The sequence below is a fragment of the Camellia sinensis genome, chromosome 4 (assembly GCF_055761805.1).
Source record: "Camellia sinensis isolate YWXY chromosome 4, ASM5576180v1, whole genome shotgun sequence".
NCBI classification, from domain to species: Eukaryota; Viridiplantae; Streptophyta; class Magnoliopsida; order Ericales; family Theaceae; genus Camellia; species Camellia sinensis.
The window spans coordinates 162,745,575-162,765,889 of record NC_138964.1 but is presented as its reverse complement, the minus strand read 5'-3'; the positions used below and the strand labels follow the sequence as shown (position 1 = coordinate 162,765,889).

Below are 20,315 nucleotides of genomic sequence, written 5' to 3'. Positions count from 1 at the left end.
TCCAAATTGGAATCGATCCGAACCGTATGTAACTTAGTCTATATTCATACGATACACTCTTAATACATACCATCCTACCTTTCATATATAAAACCAAAACCCTAAGTTCATAACATTTAATTATCTTTTCTATCCTGTGTGTGCAGCAGCTCTTTTGTTGCTATTGTTATGTTGTTTTTTAATTTTAGTTTTGTAATGGTGCAATGTGGAACTTGTTTTAGTTTTTTTTTTTTTTTTTTTGGAATTTGGTGATGACTGCTGCTGTTGTTGCTGTGGAATTGGATATTATATTTGTTTAAATTAATAGTGGAACAATGTGGATGTTTATGTTTTGAAAAATTATACGTAAATTAATGTTGAAAAAAAAATGTTATATGATTTTTCATTATTAATAGATTATGTGAATCTATGGTTCCAAATTAAGCGAATCGTGTTTAAATAGTTTGGTTCAGATTGATTTCACGATTTTAAATGGATTGGATTAGTTTTAATTTTTATGAAACCGTTGACAACGGATTGATCCTAGTTTTATTTCACATCAAATCAATTCAGACGATATTCACCCTTATTACGTCAAATTTTTAGGATCTCATTGAAAAATCTCTTCCTATAAATAAGAATAGACTTTCATAAACTTCTCAAACTTCTAATGAGACTCCCCATTATATATATATATATATATACATATTATATATATAAGAAAGAAAGAAAAGAAAAGAAGAAAAATAAAAAAAATTAGAAATCTCAACTAGTAGGTTTCAACAAAACCAGGACCGATTCACCGGTTTTCCCTGTTGAACAACTAGTTTTTTCAATTCTCTCAAAAGAGACTGGTTTTTGGCATAGTCCGATTTTGAGAAGTCATTCGGACAGAAACTAGGTCTAGTCATTAATTTTATCAGTTGAACTGGCTGATCTGATCTGATTCAACAAACATTGAGAAGGACACAGTAGATTGTGAATTTGTGAGTAGTTTTTTTGAGTGCTGATTTCGATACTACCTAGTGGCTTTTACTTGAGTAAGACATTGTTTTTGAAGAGGATAAACAAATTTTGAAAATGGAACCTTTACAACATTGAGATGATCTCTTTGTCAAACTCTTAAAACAAATTTTGTGGTCATAACAAAAAAAGATTTTATTGAAAGCATAACCAAAGATCTTTTTAGGTGCAGTCAAAATAATAATCATAATAAATGATAATTAATATTAGGATGAATCATAATATAATGAGGAGTGATTATTTGGTAGGGAATGGCTTCTGTCCAGTCTTTAATCGGATTGGACGGTGTTGTTGGGTCCGTGGAGGCCTACCATGGGTCCCGTTTTGATAATCTGAACCGTTCAATGTGTAAAACTCGTCGAGTACTATATGTCTGTAAAAAATCACGTTGATCGGATATCGATAACTATGTGATCAAAACAGATTTTTATCAACCGTTAATTTATTCACCGTCCATTTTTTTTATACAAAACTGATTTGATCACATAGCTATCGATATCCGATTTACGTGATTTTTTACAAGCATATAGTACTCGACGAGTTCTACACATTAATGGTTCAAATTATCAAAACGGGACCCGTGGTGGGCCCCCATGGATCCAACAGCACGGTCCAGTCCCATGCCCTATTTGGTAATATGTTTTAATCAATGAACATAAAGTTAAGATATCATTGTATTTATTTATGAATTATAGGCTCTGTTTGTAAGAGTTTTGGAATTATAATTCCACCTTTTGGTTTGCACGTAGTGTTTGGTTATAGTTTTCAAAACTTAATTCCGCACCCACCTTTGAAAACTCATTTTTAAACGGGAAAATTTGGCTAACCCGATCATCCCTCGGACCGTTCGACTGGTTAACCAAAACGGTGTATTTTTTTTTTTTGCACACCTGTTATTTTTATATTTTAAATAAAAATATTTTCAGAATTTTTTATGAGCTTTGAATAGGATTTTGGGTTGTGTGTTTGGTTATGAGTTGTAAGTTTTTGAATTAAATATCATATGTCACGTCATTAATTTCAAACTCAATTCAAAACTTTTTCCAAAACTAAATTTTTCACACTCAAATCATAATTCCAAAATTCGCAAACTCAAAATACAACTCTATTCTCAAATAATATTTAGAAAATTCTACCAAATGCTATCATAGTTTTTCCTATCCAACGCAAAAAGAGGTTAGTAGGAGTAATTTAGGGTAAAATTTTACTTTATCTATTGTGTTTTTGTTTATGTACAAATTCATTTGAAAATAACTATAATCTCTTTATAATTTGTAGATTAAAGTGTACCGTTAAATATTTCATCTAACTCAATAATCAATGTGTAATAAGTGCCAAATATAATGAATTATATTCTCATTTCTAAATTTTAAGAGAATAAATCACAACTTAAAATGCTCTTTACATTCTAAAATAATCACAACTTAAATAATGAAACTACCGATAGTTGACAAGGAAGTTGTCCCCTCGACTCTCTCTCGGTGATGGATCAACTGCGTATGCATAATTAGGAAAATTCTAATATATATATCTGTTTAAAAAGGAAATATTATATGCATATTTAAATTATGTTATTTTATTATGAATAATTTTTTTTAATTATAATATTATTTTAATTATATCTCATTACCTAATATCTATATCCATCTATGAAATTCCTAGAGAGTTCTCAGTCCACAATGAAATGAGGCCATGTATACACTTTTTTAAGGTAGTTAAAATGAATGTGCGAATAGGCTAGGCATTATTTCTTAATATCTACATATATTTACCGAAATTAATACTGTAACTAGAGTCAAACTATGTTCAAAAGGTGATTGGTCTAGTGCGTTACGAATGAGATTTGGAGATTTTTTCTCAGATTTTAAGTTTAAATTCTCTAGTTAATAAACGTATATCTTGAGGCTACGGATTACAAGGAATAAGATTTATTTCAAAAAATTTATTTGAACTATAGACACATAGTTTAGTGTGGGTAAGCGAGCTTAGAATACCCACATAACTGAATGTAAAAAAAAAAAACAAAAAAACGATGATTACAGTATAATCTCTGGACATTAGGAAGGAAGTGTAATCCAATAATCATAGGGAGACTTGAACCAGGCATTCGAACGAGGTGGACAAACCCTTAGCACTGAACCAACAGATCATTGCATTGGTGGTAGATTTATACACTTGAGTTGGCGCAAAGAACAACACTCCTCCCTTCTCCTCCCTCTCCTCCTCCTCTATAATTATTATAGTAAAGATAAACTACCAATAACTCTTAATAATTGGACTTAGGCCCCGTTTAGGGATTTATTTTTTTAGTCAAAAAGTCAAAAAGTTACATTTTTAGCCAAAAAGTCAACAACTCATACAAAAAAGTTAAAGATTCTCTTTTCTCTCTACTTTTTGCACATCTTTTTGTAATTAGCTAAAAAGTCATCCCAAACATATAAATTTTTTTTACCTACTTTTTTAGCCAAATAGTCAAAAAGTTACTAAATTAACCTGTTCCCAAACGAGGCCTTAATTCCCATCAAGTTCTATTGAAAATAAGTTTTGATAAAATTGTTGCTAAAAATAATTTTTTTAACAATTTTTTATGCATGTGGTTAAAAATTAATAATGAGTGACTTTTTTTTATCATAATTTTTATAAATTACCACTAAAATTTAAAATTAATAACTTTTTTTTATGACAAATTTTTTAATAAGCCACTTATTAGGAATAATAATGTGATGTTGATGCTATGAAGTTGATCACTTATTATTAGAAAGGCAGTGGCTTTGGTCTAGTCTAAGATCGGACTGGACCGTATTGTTGGGCTTGTGAAGGTTCATCACGGATTCCGTTTTGATAATTTGAACCGTTCAATGTGTAGAACTCGTCGAGTACTATATCCCTGTAAAAATCACATTGATCGGATATCGATAGCTATGTAAACAAAAAAGTTTTTTATCAACCGTTAATTTTTTCACCGTCTATTTTTTTTATACAAAATTGATTTGATCAAATAGTTATTGATATCCGATCAACGTGGTTTTTTATAAGCATATATTACTCGACGAGTTCTACACATTCAGCGGTTTAGATTATCAAAACAGGCCCAAAAATGGGCCCTATAGGGGCGGACTGGACAGGTCCAGTCTTGATCTCAACTTGAGACAAGCTGGACCCTATTCGAAAATGTTTGGTAGCTCAAAATTTTGTGATTTAAATGGCTCAAATCTGTCAAAACAACGTCATTTTATACTTAATTACACTCAAAACAACGTCATTTTGAGTGATTTGAGCTATCTGAGTCACAAATTTTTTGTTGCTTATTGTTATTGAATTGTCTACGAAGGTTGCCGATCGCTACCTGAAGCGCCAAGTCCTCGGGGAAGGCACCTATGGTGTCGTCTTCAAAGCCGTCAACACCAATGTACTTCTCTCCAGGGTTTCAATGTTCTATGTTGGATGATTCTTGTCTCTGCTCTTTTCAATTTTCTGAGTAGGAATTCTGTTTCTTTTCCTTTCACCCTTGTTTTTCATTTCTAAATTTATTTAAAGTTCCCATTCCCTTCCCTCCCAATTAACCTCCTATTTTAAGCTACTGTTTGGTGGGTGAGAAATTGGAGGAAAATATATTGCAATGCTAGTTTTGTGTTTTGTTCTTCATGTTTTGGGACTAATATGATTCCAGGAAACCCATATTTCTTGTTTTTTGATCCTTTTACTTTTCCCTTTATTTTTTATTTTTTTGATTTATCAATTGATGTTAAGTTCCACTCAACTAATCTCCTAGTTTAATCTCTTGTTTGGTAGGTGAGAAATTGGAGGGAATGATAATTACAGTATATAGATGATATTTTTGTGTTTTGTTCTTCATGTTATAGGGAGAATATATGATTCATGGAAACCCAGATGCTATTAGGCTCGGTTGCTTGCCTTTTTTGGTTTTGTTTTGTCCCTCCTATTAATCTGATGAATGACTGGAAACTCTTTTCTGTTCCTGGATTTTCTCAGCAGTTGAACAGAGTGAGTTTTTCACTACTTGTGTGGACAAGTGGCATTTACTCTTATTATATTGGGTTTCAAAGAGTGATTAAAGATGTTTTATTCTGTCTCAGAGCTTGAATTTTGAATTTTTGGCATTTGCTGTTATTATATAGGGTTTCAACCCACGCTGTATGGCTATTTTGACAAACATGCCATACCCATACCGTTACCCGCGTATGAGTACATGAAACACGTACTCAAATTTTTTTTTTAATTTTTGACGTATCCAGACATACCTAATATATACTCAACCCGTATCGTACCTTAGTCGAAACAATATTTTCTTCTATTATAGAGATAAAATTTGTTTTACTAGACTTCTTTTTTATTTTTAGTTTTATACTTAACATGATTTTAAAATGAAGCTATGATTTGTAAGTTATTTAATATAATGACATTTAATTTTAGTTTATACATTTACTTTTGACATTAAATGTTAATTATAGGTTGGATCTTAACAAATTAAACTATTTAATCAATTTTTGTGTTACTCCAAATTAAAAATAAATATTTTTTTTAACAAACATACCAACCGTACCTATACCCTATTTTTATTTTGGATTTGACTATCGATATACCTTATTGTACCTATATCCGTACCTGTGCTTTATAGAACCCATGTCATTGTAAAACTTGATGACCTGTTTATTTTATGAATATCACTTGTTCGTTATGATATTTTGAATGATAGATAAGATATTAGAGTTACAATTGGTTGGGTTTAACTGACAGTAACATATTATTATTATTAGCAATTTAGCAGTTTTTCGGTTTTAAAAAATAAAAAACTGGTTTTGAGGATCTACTTTTTTGTTTGCACAGACGGGACTAACAGTCACAATTAAGAAAATCCGGCTTGGGACGCAGAAGGAAGGGGTGAATTTTACGGCCCTTGGAGAAATAAAATTGCTGAAGGAGCTCCAGGATCCAAATATAATTGAGCCGATTGATGCATTCCGTCATAAGGGGAATTTGCATCTTGTGTTTGAGTTCATGGAGACGGATCTAGAGTATGTCATTCGTGATAGAAAAATTGTTCTTTTGCTAGCTGATGTAAAATCATACCTACAAATGACCTTGATGGGACTCGCTTATTTCCACAAGAAATGGGTTTTGCATAGGTACATTTTTTTGGAGAACCTTCTTTGAGGTCATTGGTTGCGGTTATTTAAATATATATATTTTTTGGGATAAGTAAATTGTATTCAAAACACACAAGAAATGGTGCAACCTCTGTACTTCTCTTGATAGTACTTTTCCTCAATTGTTTATACTTGTCCTTTTCAGGTATATGAAACCAAACAATTTGTTGATAGGACCGCATGGACAACTTAAACTTGGGGATTTTGGTTTAGCACGTTTATTTGGGAGCCAAGACCGTAGGTTCACCCACCAGGTATGCTTCTTTTCTATTGGACATTGATCCGTGTCTGAGTATGCAAGTCAATGGTCAATACGTATACGAGTAAGAATTTCTATCGTAGCAAGCTCACTCCCCCTTGTTGGGGGTGGGGGGTGGATTGGCAATATTAGGAGGCCATGTTTTTATAATGTGCAATTTGGTACCCTGTTTGAGCAACTATATATGTAATAACAAGAGATGATGATTGGGGCACTGCTGATGTTAATGTATAATGTATATATAGTATAATATATTATAGGACAAAGCATAAGCATAGGATTCTTTTCTTTTTTCGGTTGTAAAAATCAAACACCACTCACACACTTTCATTATTATGCATAGCTTTTGTCTTCTCCTTTCGGTGCTTTATCTATAAATGAGTATCACTCTTGTAACCAACAGATATAGAAATTACAATATTCATTCCGATATCTTACATATCTCACATGGTATCAGAGCACAGGTGTTTTGCCTAGTCTCTTCTTCCGCTGCACTACATTTTTTTTTTCCTTCGCAGATTGCTGTGTCTCTCGTCTGCATCACATTTTGACAGATTGTTGCATATCTCGACCTTATCTGTCTTCCATATTGGACCACACCAGTACCTTCGTCTCCTCACGACGAATCTAACGCCACCAAATTCATCACCAGCCGACGTTCCACGCGCCTCCACGCGCCGCCAGAACTTAAGGCCACGCGCTTCCTCGTTCTCAGACGCGCTCTACGCGCCTCTTACCCTGTCCTGTGCTACTGTACGCCGCGGCCTCCTCTGCTAACGTGAGTCGCGTGTTTCTGACGTCAGCCGACGTCAGCCTTAGCTGTTTTCGTGCGCCGCCTGCTCTCCTCTACTATTGTGCGCCGCGCACTTCTCTGCTTACGTGCGCCGCGCTTGTGACATCATCACTGTCGCCCGTGACATCATCTTTGACCGAATTTGTTGACCAGACCACTCCATTCACTTTGACAAGCCAATTTAGTGCCTTTCTGGTCCTATTTTTTGGTCAGTTCACTCCTTTCCCACTGATTTCGACCTTCTGAATTCACTGGTACCCTCGGATTTTTTAAATTCTACCTCGAAAGTACGATTTTTCCCTCATGGATCGCCTCGACTCCTCTAACCACCCTATTTCCGTTGTTCTTGATGGGACTAACTATGTCTTATGGGCACAAGCTATGTCTGGGTTCCTCAAAGGAAAGAAACTTTGGCGCATCATCACTGGGGATGTGTGCAAACCCATCCCCGCAACCACGGAATCCGCTGCCACCACGGACTCCGCTGCCAAATATGTCGACCGTCTAGAGGATTGGAATAGTAAAAACTATCAGATCATTACCTGGTTTCGCAATACTTCTATTACATCTATCAGCCTTCAGTTTGGTCGGTTCCAACTTGACTCTGCTTTCTCTCCAGCCAAGGCCATCTGGAATTTTTTACAGGAACGCTATCAGACTACTGGCCTTGCTAACCAATATCAGCTTCTGAGTCATCTTCACCGTATGCGCCAAGAAACAACTCAGACCATTAATGATTTCCTCTCCCAAATGTATTATGTTTGGGATCAGCTCGCTCTTTCTGAACCTCCATGAGATTGTACTAAGGATGCTGCCTTGTTTACTACTTACCGTGACCAACATCGCTTGGTTCAGTTTCTCATGGCTCTTACTTTCCGTTTTGAGCCAGTACGCGCATCTCTCCTTCATCGCACTCCTTTACCCACTCTTGAGCAAGCAATTTCTGAACTCCTGTCAGAGGAAACCTGGTTTGGTACTCTCTATCCGCACCTTGTGGACTCTGTTCTTGCTACTCCCCAAACTCGGAGTTCTCCTTCCCCACCTTCACCACAGAAGTCAACTTTCTGCAACTACTGTCAAAATCGCAGTCTTTCGTCGACTCATTTTCTGGTTAATTGTCCTGTTTGCCTCTGTCGGTTTTGTAACAAGACTGGTCCTGGTCATCTCCAGCAAGATTGTTTCCGCAATCCCGCCCGTGCTTCTCGCAATGGTCCTTCTCCCGGGCATTTTTCCCGCAGCACCTCACATCGTTCTGGGACTCCGTTTAAACCCATCCCTGCTCAACGCACTGCTGCTGCTGCTGCTGCCTCAGAGGATTTACCTTCCCCTGTCCCTATAGATCCTTCCACTCCAGTCTTTTCTCAAACAGATGTCGAAGCCATGTTTCAACATTTTTGGCAGAAATCCGGTACCCCTCCCTCTACTGCTTTGTCTATCACCGCAGGTAACACTTCCTGGTACTTTGACTCCGCTTGTTGTAATCACATGACCTTTGACTCTACTATTTTTACTCATCTCTCTTTTACTCCTCATGTTCCTTCTATCCATACTGCTGATGGGTCTCTTCTGTTTGTAAGTCATGTTGGTTCTGTTTCCACCTCTCACTTATCTTTATCCCATGTATATCTTATGCCTGTTCTCACTTTAAATCTTATCTCCATTAGTCAATTATGTGAGCATGGTCTAACTGTTACCTTTTCCCATGCTGGTTGTTTGGTGCAGGACCCTCGGACGGGGCAAACTCTTGGGATAGGCCGTAAGCATGGACGCCTCTACGAACTTATCCATCTTCATGTTCCGGATTCCTCTCAGATCACAGCTCCTACCACTGCTACCACTGCTCTTCGTTTATCTCATTTTCAGCTTTGGCACTGTCGTTTAGGCCATCTTTCTGCTGGTCGTTTAAAAACTTTAATTTCTAGTGGTCATTTAGGTCCTGTAAGTTCTGATGCTTTAGATTGTGTGTCCTGTCAACTTGCTAAACAACCTGCTTTGTCGTTTAATAAAAGTGACTCTGTTTCTCTTGCACCATTTGATCTCATCAATTCTGATATTTGGGGACCCTCTCCTACTCCCACTATGGGCGGAGCCTGCTATTTTGTTGTTTTTATAGATGATTTTTCCCGTTTTACATGGTTGTTCCTTATGAAAACTCGCTCTGAGCTCAAACAACTTTATTATAATTTTGCTACAATGGTTAACACACAATTTTCTAAAACTATTAAGCTTTTTCGCTCCGACAATGCCATGGAATATAAAGATTTTGACTTTCTTTCCTTCCTTTAGAGTCATGGTACTCAACCTCATCGTTCTTGTCCCGGTATGTCTCAACAAAATGGACGTGCTGAACGGAAGCATCGGCATATTCTCGACACTACTCGTGCTCTTCTTCTATCTTCCTCTTGTCCGGAACATTTTTGGGGAGAGGCAGCTCTCATTGCTGCTTACACTATCAATTGTATCCCTACACCTGTCATTCATAATCACACTCCTTATGAGCGTCTGCATGGCACCCGTCCCCCTTACACCAACCTTAGGGTCTTTGGCTCTGCCTATTTTGTTCTTCTCCAACCTCATGAACGTACCAAACTTGAACCTCGTTCCCGTCTTTGTTGCTTCTTGGGCTATGGTATTGAACATAAAGGGTATCGTTGTTGGGATCCTCTCTCCCAACGACTTCGTATCTCTCGTCATGTGGTCTTTTGGGAACACAAAATGTTTTCCTCTCTCTCTCTCTCTTCCGTTTGTCCGTTCCCTCACCCTTTCTGTTTTTTACTGATCCCTCTACCGATTTGTTTTCTGATGATCTTACTCCACCACCGCTGCCAGCCTCTCTCGAGTTTTCTGATCCGCTTCCTCTACCGCCCTTGCCAGCTTCTCTCGAGATCGCTTTGCCTCCTGGTCTGTCCCATGCCCCTGCTCCCTCTGATGGTCCTGCTCTTGCTCCCTCGAGCTCCTCCCCTCCTGCTGAGTCTCTTCCTCTGGCTCCTCCTCCCTCTGCTCGACTACGCCGGGTAACCCAACCTTTTACTCGTCTTCGTGACTTTATTGTTGGTTCTACTGCTTTTTTTACTTATGAACCGACCTCTTATCGTGAGGCTCGCTCTAATCCTCTTTGACAGCAAGCTATGACTACTGAATTGCAGGCTTTAGCCAAAACTCATACTTGGGACATTGTTGATCTTCCTCCTAGCAAGTCTGCCATTGGCTGCAAATGGGTATACAAAATCAAGACTTGTTCTGATGGATCTATTGAGCGCTACAAAGCCCACCTTGTTGCCAAAGGCTTTAACCAAGAATATGGTATTGACTATGAAGAGACCTTTGCTCCTGTTGTTCGTCTCACCTCTATTCGCAGCTTGATTGCTGTTGCTACCTCCCGACAATGGGATCTTTATCAACTGGACGTCACCAATGCTTTTCTTAATGGTGTTCTTCTCGAGGAGGTCTATATGCAACCTCCCCCTGGGTCTACTTATCCACCTCATAAAGTCTGCAAACTTCAGCGTGCCTTATACGGTCTCAAACAAGCTCCCCGTGCTTGGTTTGCCAAGTTCAGCTCAACTATTCATGAATGTGGTTTCACCTCCAGCTCTTATGATACTGCTCTTTTTATCCGGAAAACCGCTCAAGGGACCACCTTACTTTTGCTTTATGTAGATGACATGATTATCACCGGTGATGATATCGATGGTATTCTTCACCTTAAACAGTTTCTTAGCCATCATTTCGAGATGAAAGACCTTGGTCCTCTCAGCTATTTCTTAGGTCCTGAAATCTTTCATGATTCTACGGGTTCTTTTCTCTCTCAAGCTAAGTATACCTCTGATCTTCTCACCCGTGTTGGTCTGCCTTCACTCCCCTCGAACCTCAGAGTCGTCTTACACCTCTTGATGGCACTCTTCTCTCTGATGCTACCCTATATCGTCAGCTGATTGGCAGTCTTGTCTATCTCACTGTTACTCGTCCTGATATTGCCTATGCCGTTCATATTGTCAGCCAGTTTATGTCGGCTCCTTGTACCCCTCATTATGCTGCCTTAATTCGTATCCTTCAATATCTCAAAGGTACCATGTTTCATGGTCTTCATTATTCCGCCTGCTCCTCTTTCCAGCTTCGTGCTTTTTCCGATGCTGATTGGGCTGGAGATCCTACTGACCGCCGCTCTACTACTGGGTTCTGCTTTTTTCTGGGTGATTCTCTTATTTCTTGGCGCAGCAAGAAACAATCTTTTACTGCTCGCTCCAGTACCGAGGCTGAATACCATGCTCTTGCTGATACTACTCAGGAGCTTCTCTGGCTTCGTTGGTTTCTTGCTGATCTGGGTGTTACCTCCTCTGGTGCTACTGACCTCTTTTGTGACAATCACAGTGCTCTTCAAATTGCTCACAATGATGTTTTTCATGATCGCACCAAGCACATTGAGATTGACTGTCATTTTATTTGTCAACACGTTACTCGTGGTACTGTCTATCTCCATCCGATCTCTTCTGTTGATCAACCTGCTGATATCTTCACCAAAGCTGTTCTCCTGACCGCTTCGTTGAACTTGTCTCCAAACTCCAATTGGTCAATGTTTTTCCACCTTGAGTTTGAGGGGGGCTGTTAATGTATAATGTATATAGTATAATATATTATAGGACAAAGCATAAGCATAGGATTCTTTTCTTCTTTCGGTTGTAAAGACCAAACACCACTCACACACTTTCATTATTATGCATAGCTTTTGTCTTCTCCTTTCGGTGCTTTATCTATAAATGGGCATCACTCTTGTAACCAACAGATATAGAAATTACAACATTCATTTAGATATCTTACATATCTCACAGCTGACGTGAATCAATTTGAATTCCATTTAGGGTATTGCATTAACTTCATATGCTTAAACCATTTATTTGAAAGGTGGGTAATTGGGAGTATTGCATTGATATCAAAAAACAAAGAAATATTCCTAGGGTTCAAGTTCATGTGCAGTCTTATTAGGTTTTAGTCTAGCTATTGGTCCTGCTTTGTGCAACCAAGGTTCTGCCACCAAATTTGGAAATACCCCTAGCAAATCAAATAACGGCAGCAGTAGAACCCATATCTTTCCTGCCATTGTAAACAGAAGGTGATCGACTGGTTCCCTTGTCTCTTGTCCCATGCCACACCACTTGGGGAGGACTTCCTTTTTTAATACTCTTATAAATGGTTACTATCTTCCCATAAAAGAACATCACCTTGGATAAAATAAAACTTTAGCAATTCAAATCCCCTTTCAAGAACCATCTGTGGTCTCTATCAACTTGTTTTCCTTGTAGGAAATCCGTCTAACATCATCATCCCCTTCTCCAAAGCCATCATCTACCCTTCATAAAGTTTGCAACAACTCCAAAACCACCTCAATCTTCTAACATTTGAATTCTCACATTCCAAATCACCTTGTTACTCTGTATAAATATATTTTTCTCATTGTGGTTTGTAGCTTTATCTTTATATTTTATCATAACCAATATTCTTCTCATTTGTACATCTGTTTCTTTGGGTGTCATATATTTGCATTACTTGAAAATACAACTCATTTTTATGCTCCAATTTTACTATTGATAGGTCTTTGCTCGATGGTATGGGGCACCTGGGCTGCTGTTTGGTGCCAAGGCTTATGGTCCTGCTGTGGATGTGTGGGCTACAGCTTGTATATTTGCTGAACTCATACGCCAACCTTTTCTGCAGGTAAATCTAGATTATCATGGTTATTTACTTCCTCCTATTTTATATTTCATCTGATAAGTTTGACTTGAAGAATTGGTTTTTGTTAGTTTAGATCCTTTTGACTTCATTATTATTATTTTTTGATCGGCAAAAGAAAAGACTATATTGATGAAAACGCATACAGAGAATGGAAGATTACATCAATATAGAGGAGCTTAGAGCTTAAAAAGCTCCAACCTCCTAGTTGGTGAGAGACCAACAAAGAGGACAAAACCAGAAGGAGACAGAGAGACAGAAACACAAAAAGAGTGGAGCAAAATCAACAAACACAAACAGACCACCACACTGCTCCTAGGCCAGTGCATAACGAACAGACCTTCTCTGCAGCCTAAAACCAACCACTGCAAACCACTGCAAAGCATCCAATAGGACCTACACTGTAACCAGAAGCATACACTGCAACCCTTCGAGAGCCAGATAAGCCATAGAATAACAGAGTAGCTCATAACTGCAAGGGACTAGAAAGAACCAGCTTATACCAGAATGGACAAGACAGAATAACAGAGCAGACTAGGAACCAGATCAGAATAGATAAACTAATCCAATGGACCTGATCAGAAGAAGCAAAATAGCAGAACAGTTGAGGCAGATTAAACAGATCAGAATAGAGGAAGCAGATTAATATCACAGCAGCAAACCAAAGCATCAAGAAACACCCCTAGAACCACTCCCCAAGCAAAATCTGATGTGCTCCAAATTAAAAATGAAATCATGCACAGAGAACCTACTATCCTTAAATACCTCCTTAAACCAGACAGCCATTCTTACCTTAATCAGATCAGAAACACCCTCCCCACTTGGGGTAACATCTCGAAATAAGCATTCATTGTGATGGTTCCATAGAGTCCACATAACAACCAAAGGTAGAGCTTTCCACATCAACCTCACATTTTTCCTAAACCTCACCCCGGCCCACCAGTCAAGAACAGCTTCCACTGAATTTGGCAGAGCACCTTGAACATCCCATCATTTTAGTATTGCAGACCATACACTCCAAGCCACTTGGCATGACAGTAGCACATGGTTAAGTGACTCAACCCCAGACTTGCACATACAGCATACTGAGGGTGCATTAGCATGCAGAACACCAATCCTGGTAAGAAATTCAGAAGTCTTTAATTTTCCTTTCCAAGCAAGCCATCCAAAAAATTGAACTCTAGGTGGAATGTGTTTTACCCAAATCCTTTTACTGATTGGACTGAAGCTACCGAAACCCTCTGCGATAAATCTGTACACTGATTCAACCGAAAAACTCCCTGTTTTTGAAGCCATCCAAACTAGTGTATCTTCTTCAGAGTTCCTAAGAACTGAGCCTGCCTCTAGTTGGTTTATCAATCTGGTTGCCTCCAAACTTTCCCAATCATACAATTTCCTTCTAAACTGGAACACCCACTCACCAGCATCCTCCTTCCTATCCAGCATTACAGCTAGAGTCACACCCTTTTCACCTACCAACCTATACAAGAGTGGGAATTCATCTTTGAGACATAAGTTGTTACACCATTTATCCACCCAAAACTTAACTCTATGGCCATTCCCCACTTTCACCTTACAGTTATTCAGAAAGAACTCCAGCAGATTGCTACTCTAATCAGAACCTGATAATATGTCTTTCCACATTTTAGAAAACCTGTTAATGGGGCTAGCAGGAGGGTTCCAACTCCCCTCCTCTAACCGTATTTGCTGTAAATGACTCTCCTCCACAGAGCTTTGTTGTCAACCCCGAACCTCCACCTCCATTTCAACAAAAGGCAATTATTAACCTCCTTAACTCTCCTAACCCCCAAACCCCCTTGCTGCACTGGTTTAGCTACTTCCTTCCATTTTACCAAGTGAACCTTCCTCTTCAATTCAGAACCACCCCAGAGGAAAGAAGCCTGAATCTTATCCAGGTCTCTGGCTACCCCTTGAGGCAATTTATACAATGACAGATAATAAATGGGCAGAGAGGACAGAACCGACTTAATTAACGTAAGTCTCCCAGCAAATGAAAGTAATTTCCTTTTCCAGCCTGATAATTTACTTCTAAACTTGTCAAGAACAAGCCTCCATGTTGCTTTCCTACTTGGGTTAGCACCCAATGGGAGTCCAAGGTATTGAAATGGCATAGTTCTTACTTTACAATTTAGCACTGAAGCAAACTCCAACATCTCCTCATCTGGAACACACACTCCACTAACAATTCTTTTGTGGTAGTTTATCTTAAGACCTGAAAGCATCTCAAAACACCTCAGAATCTTCTTAAGATTTTGCACCTCCCGAACATTAGCTTCACACAATATTAGTGAATCATCTGCAAACTGAAGGTGAGTAAGTTCCACCCCACCGGTGCCAATCTTCACCCCTTTTATTATCCCCAAATTCAAAGCTCTTGACATTAAAATGCTCAACCCCTCTGCAGCTATATTAAACAAGAAGGGAGACAGGGGATCCCCTTGTCTAAGACCTCTTTGGGGACTGAATTCCTCAGTAGGAGCTCCATTGACAAGTACAGATAATCTTACAGAAGTTATACACACCCTAATCCACTGCACCCATTTCTCGCCAAACCCAAAATTTTCCATCATAGAGAACAGAAACTCCCAATTCAGTGTGTCAAAAGCTTTCTCAAAATCAAGTTTTAAAATCAATCCTCTCTTCCTAGATTTCTTCCAACTATCCACAACCTCATTAGCCACCAACATACCATCTAGGATGTTTCCGCCTCCAATAAATGCTGATTGATTCACACTAATGATGTGAGGAATGACTGCCTTCAACCTTGAGGATAAAACCTTACTGAGGATTTTATACAATGACCCAACCAGACTGATAGGTCTGTAATCGGCTAAGCCCATAGGATTCTCCTTCTTAGGGACCAAAGTAATGAATGAACTGTTTATCCCTCTAACCAGCTTACTGTTTTTGTGGAAGTCAACCATGAAAGATAGCACATCAGACTTCATTACCTTCCACAATTTCTGAAAGCATGTCAAGTTAAACGCATCTGGGCCTGGAGCCCTATTACCATCACAACCCTTAACAGCACTCCATATCTCTTCCTCAGAAAATTCTGATTCCAACAGATCAAAATAGGGACTTTCCCTCACTGACTGGAAGGGTCCCTCTAATAAAGGCCTACACTTCCAAACCTCAGTAAATTGTTTTTGAAAATGAGCTTGGACCTCTTGCTTAACTTTGCATGGATCATCTAAGACCACATCCCCAATGGTTAGAGAGTTAATTTCATTTCTTCCCTGTCTACACTTAACTGTCACATGAAAATACCGAGTGTTTTTATCCCCATTCAAATTCCAATTGAGTCTTGACTTTTGTAGCCACAACCAGTCCACCATTCTAGTTAGCCTGCAAGCTTCAGCTCTAGCCTCCCTTCTTCTAGCTTTTTCTACCTCTTCAAGCTCCCTTTCTTCTGCAACCAGATCAAACATATGAAGTTCATCCTGTACTTGCTTCAACTTAGTATTCACATTACCAAAAACTTCACAGTTCCACTGTTTGAGTGCTATTTTCAACCCTTTCAGCTTTTGAAATAATCTAAAACCAGCCCATCCCTCCACCTGCTGCTCCGTCCACCACTTTTCCACAAAAGGTAGGAAGTTAGAATGTAAAGTCCAAGCATTTATAAACCTAAAGGGTCTAGGGCCCCAATCTCTCTCATCTTCCATTAAAAGTAAAGGGCTATGATCAGACAAAACTTTAGGTAACCCCCACAACTTCAGGTTGAAAGATTCCAGCCATTTTGGATCCACTAAAACCCTATCAATTCTGCTCCACTTCTCCCCTTCCCTGGCATTACACCATGTATACCTTCTACCCAATAGGGGCATGTCATTTACCTCGCTTTTATCAATGAAATCATTCAATTCCTTCATTCCCCTCTCCCTCCTAGAACAACCTTTCCTCTCTCCAATATTTGTAATTTCATTGAAGTCCCCTCCTATACACCAGGGATTAGAAAACTCCTCTTTTAGTTTCAAGAGACACTCCCACAGTTTCCCTCTCTGACCCACTTCATTAGGAGCATACAGATTAATTAAGACACATTCGAAGGAGAAGAATAAAGTACCAGAGAGAAGGATGAATCTTCTATTACAACAGCAACTTAATACCTGAAACACACCTGGATCCCATATACATAATAGGCCATCTGCAGATCCTTCAGCATCCACCGTCATGAATTCCAACCTATCCCTAGCACAGAGATCCTTAATCTCTTTTTCTGATAAAGAAGCCTTCTTTGTTTCCTGGAATAGAGCAATATCAACCCCTCTAGCTTTCAACATACATTTAATTTTATTCTTTTTTTCATTTTTTCCCAAACCCCTTACATTCCATGATAGTATCTTCATCATTTTAATAAAAACACTCACCTCTGACCCCTAGATGCTGTACTTTACGCTGTAGCACCGAACTCCCCTCCCATTTTTTCTCTATCCTTTGCCTCAAGATCCATAATTCTGGACAACACAACCTCTTCATTACCTTTGTAGTTAACTCCCAGCAATTTCCCCATTTGTAGAGTCTCTTTAGCCTCTTTAAGCAAAGTCCTGTTTCTGGCCTCCCCACTTACATATGATGTAGAACCAGTTGCTGCCATGGCTGCTGCTCTCCAAATTGCCCCTTTTGGACCCAATTTAGTTGATGAGGCTCCTTTATGACCGCAGCTTTTTACAAGCTCATTTTTCATCTGTTTAAGCTTCTTCCCACTAGAGTGTTTAACTACTCTTTTCCTCCCTTTCTTCTTCTGTAATTCTGAACTTAAGCGTGCTGCGTCGTTCTGGGTATGTGATACATCTGAACATATTATTAAAAGGCCAACTACATGTTGAGACCCACTCTGGAGACTTGAATTCAGGCCTTGGGCTTGTGCCTCCACCCCTTTTTCCATATTTTCAAGCCCATTTCCTAAGCCCACCTCATTACCCAGACCCAACTCCACCTCTAAATACACCCCAGGTTTAAGTAAGCTAGAGCCACTTAAACTTCTAACAACACCATGCGTGACAACTTGCTCAAGACTTTTCTGACCTACCCCTTCGCAGTTGTTGCCTATGTTTCCAGCTGCGTTCATCATGCTACTTGTTTTTCCCTCGAGCACATTTTCAGCCGACTTTGCCACCACTGTTTCAGAACACCCATGTAGCTCCATATTCACGGCATCATTGCTCCTTACTTGACATGACCCATCCCTTTGAAACACGTCATTAGCCTGGTGTAGCTTCTGTGCTGACTCATCAGCCCCGTCATCATTTCCTATAGCCTCATCACTTACAGTTTCCTTCACCACCTTCTCACCATTGTTTGTGCTACTGACCTCTTCCCCACCATACTTCTTAGAACAAACACAACTCACTGCGGTGATATTTGGTAATCCAGATTGAAGTTCCCACACTCTTACGGATTGGAAAGAACCTTTGCATTCCAGGTTAACGGCTTTATTTATTGGCTCCATACACCTGGTTGTAATCTGAATCTTAGTTCATTCAAATGATGCTGGGTTGCAAAGATCACCCTCAATACAAATAACCTCCCCCAAAATATTTCCAATTCTATTTAAAGTTGTTCTGTTCCATAGATTCCATGGTATACCGTAACAACATAACCACACCTTACGTTCTCTGATTCTAACAAGGTCAGGTTTCCACTCCACAATTTCGTCACAACAATTCCCTAACCACTCCTTTACGGTCCCCATACTGGCTTCCCTACATTCCTTAGATGTGAATGTTAATAACACATCCCTACCCCCTCCATGCCTGACTACGACATTTTGCATACCCCTTTCCTGAATTTCTTTTTGAATTTGGAGGTTGGCATATTCAGATTTAAGACGAACCACTACACTGCCATATAGCCACCCGTTACCTATTTCCTCTGCCTTGATTGATGCAATTCCATCCCCCATGACGCTAGTGTTCTTAGTAACCTCTGCATACGAACGGAGTCCTACTGTTGGCTTCCAAACACTGCTTACACCCTTTCCAATATATGGAGGACCATTTGGTTTAGGTTGGTATTGGATTTTGTCTTCCAGAGTTACCTTGCCGTAATCCGCATGCTTCACTACCAGTTGCTTGTCCTCCACCCATAACCCGTTCACCTTTTTCACAGCAACTTTTGCTGCAACTTCACAGTCATATCGGACAAAAGCAAATCTAGTATTCCTCACTTTCCTTCTCTTGTGAGAGATGTATACATCCCTTACCACTCCAAACTTCCTGAAAATGTCAACCAACATCTTCGCATTCATTGATCTGGGCAGATCATCAACGAATATTGTGAATAGTTTTGCATTAGCTTTCCTACTCCATCCTGTTCTGCCTTTCTGACTCAACACAGGGATTCATCCACCTTCCATGACTTGAAATCCCAATGGTGATAAAAGTAGTGATTGTAGAAGGGTGATGGATGATGGTGGTGGTGATGAAAGTAGTGATTGTAGAAGGGTAATGGATGATACTTCATTATTATGTTTCTCATGTACTTATAGCTATACTAATTTTTTTAATCAAAGTTCCATGGATTATTATGCTGTAATTAGGTCTCGTTCTTACCTTTTCCTTTTTTTGTACTGAATTCTCTACTTGGTAATTTTCCTTGGAAGCTCTTAACATGAATGAAATCCTTTAAACATTGAAGCATAGTATATAGAATCCTTTAGCTTAGGTGCCAAATTGATGTAAAGCAGCATTAGTTTGTGTTCTTTGTATAATTCTATGATTCTAGGATGGGTTACTGCATTAAATGAGTGGGCAAGTTCTTCTCTTTTGTTACATGCTAAGAAGCACGAACACTTGTAAGAAAGTGACGTATCCATGTTGGACACTGACACTAGTTGGATACTTCCCCGACACAGCATGTCCTATTTTTTAATTTTTTTTGAAGACCCGGACACCTATTGGACACTTGGAGGACACACGTGTCTATCGATTAGATACAAGTGAAACTAATTATAAGTTTGAACAAAATAACTTACCATATAATAGCTCTGTCTGGGATTAATTTGGTCGGGCTTTTGAGGCCTTTCTTTTTTTTTTTTTTAATATGTATTCTTTGCATCATCTTGATACTTTCTCAATAAAGTTTGATTATTTATCCAAAAAAAAAGCTCCATTTGTGAGAGAAAAAAATAGCTCCATTTTTGCTTAATTTTTTTTTTTTTGTGAGAGAAAAAGTAAAATAATTATGGTTTGGATATGACATTTTATCTTATTAGTTTATTTAGTCTATTTTGTTTTTTTTTTTGCTTTTTAAGTCTCAACCCAAATCCAACCCACTTGCCAAACGACAGCTAAGTTATTTTGTACTTTGTCAAGAGTGCTGAGTGTTCCGCCACATCAAA

The 20,315-nt window shown here is 38.7% G+C and overlaps 1 protein-coding gene across 1 annotated transcript; it reads left to right on the top strand.

The window, feature by feature from the left end:
• Nucleotides 1-3,907: 3,907 nt before the first annotated feature.
• On the top strand, nucleotides 3,908-13,041 carry LOC145824180 (cyclin-dependent kinase D-1-like; the record flags this gene model as incomplete). The annotated part of the gene is made up of 5 exons (XM_082923795.1): nucleotides 3,908-3,937; nucleotides 4,334-4,411; nucleotides 5,851-6,149; nucleotides 6,316-6,424; nucleotides 12,812-13,041. Coding segments are annotated over 5 exons (693 nt in total), but the record flags the coding sequence as incomplete, so codon positions are not given.
• Between the last annotated feature and the right edge of the window lie 7,274 nt (nucleotides 13,042-20,315).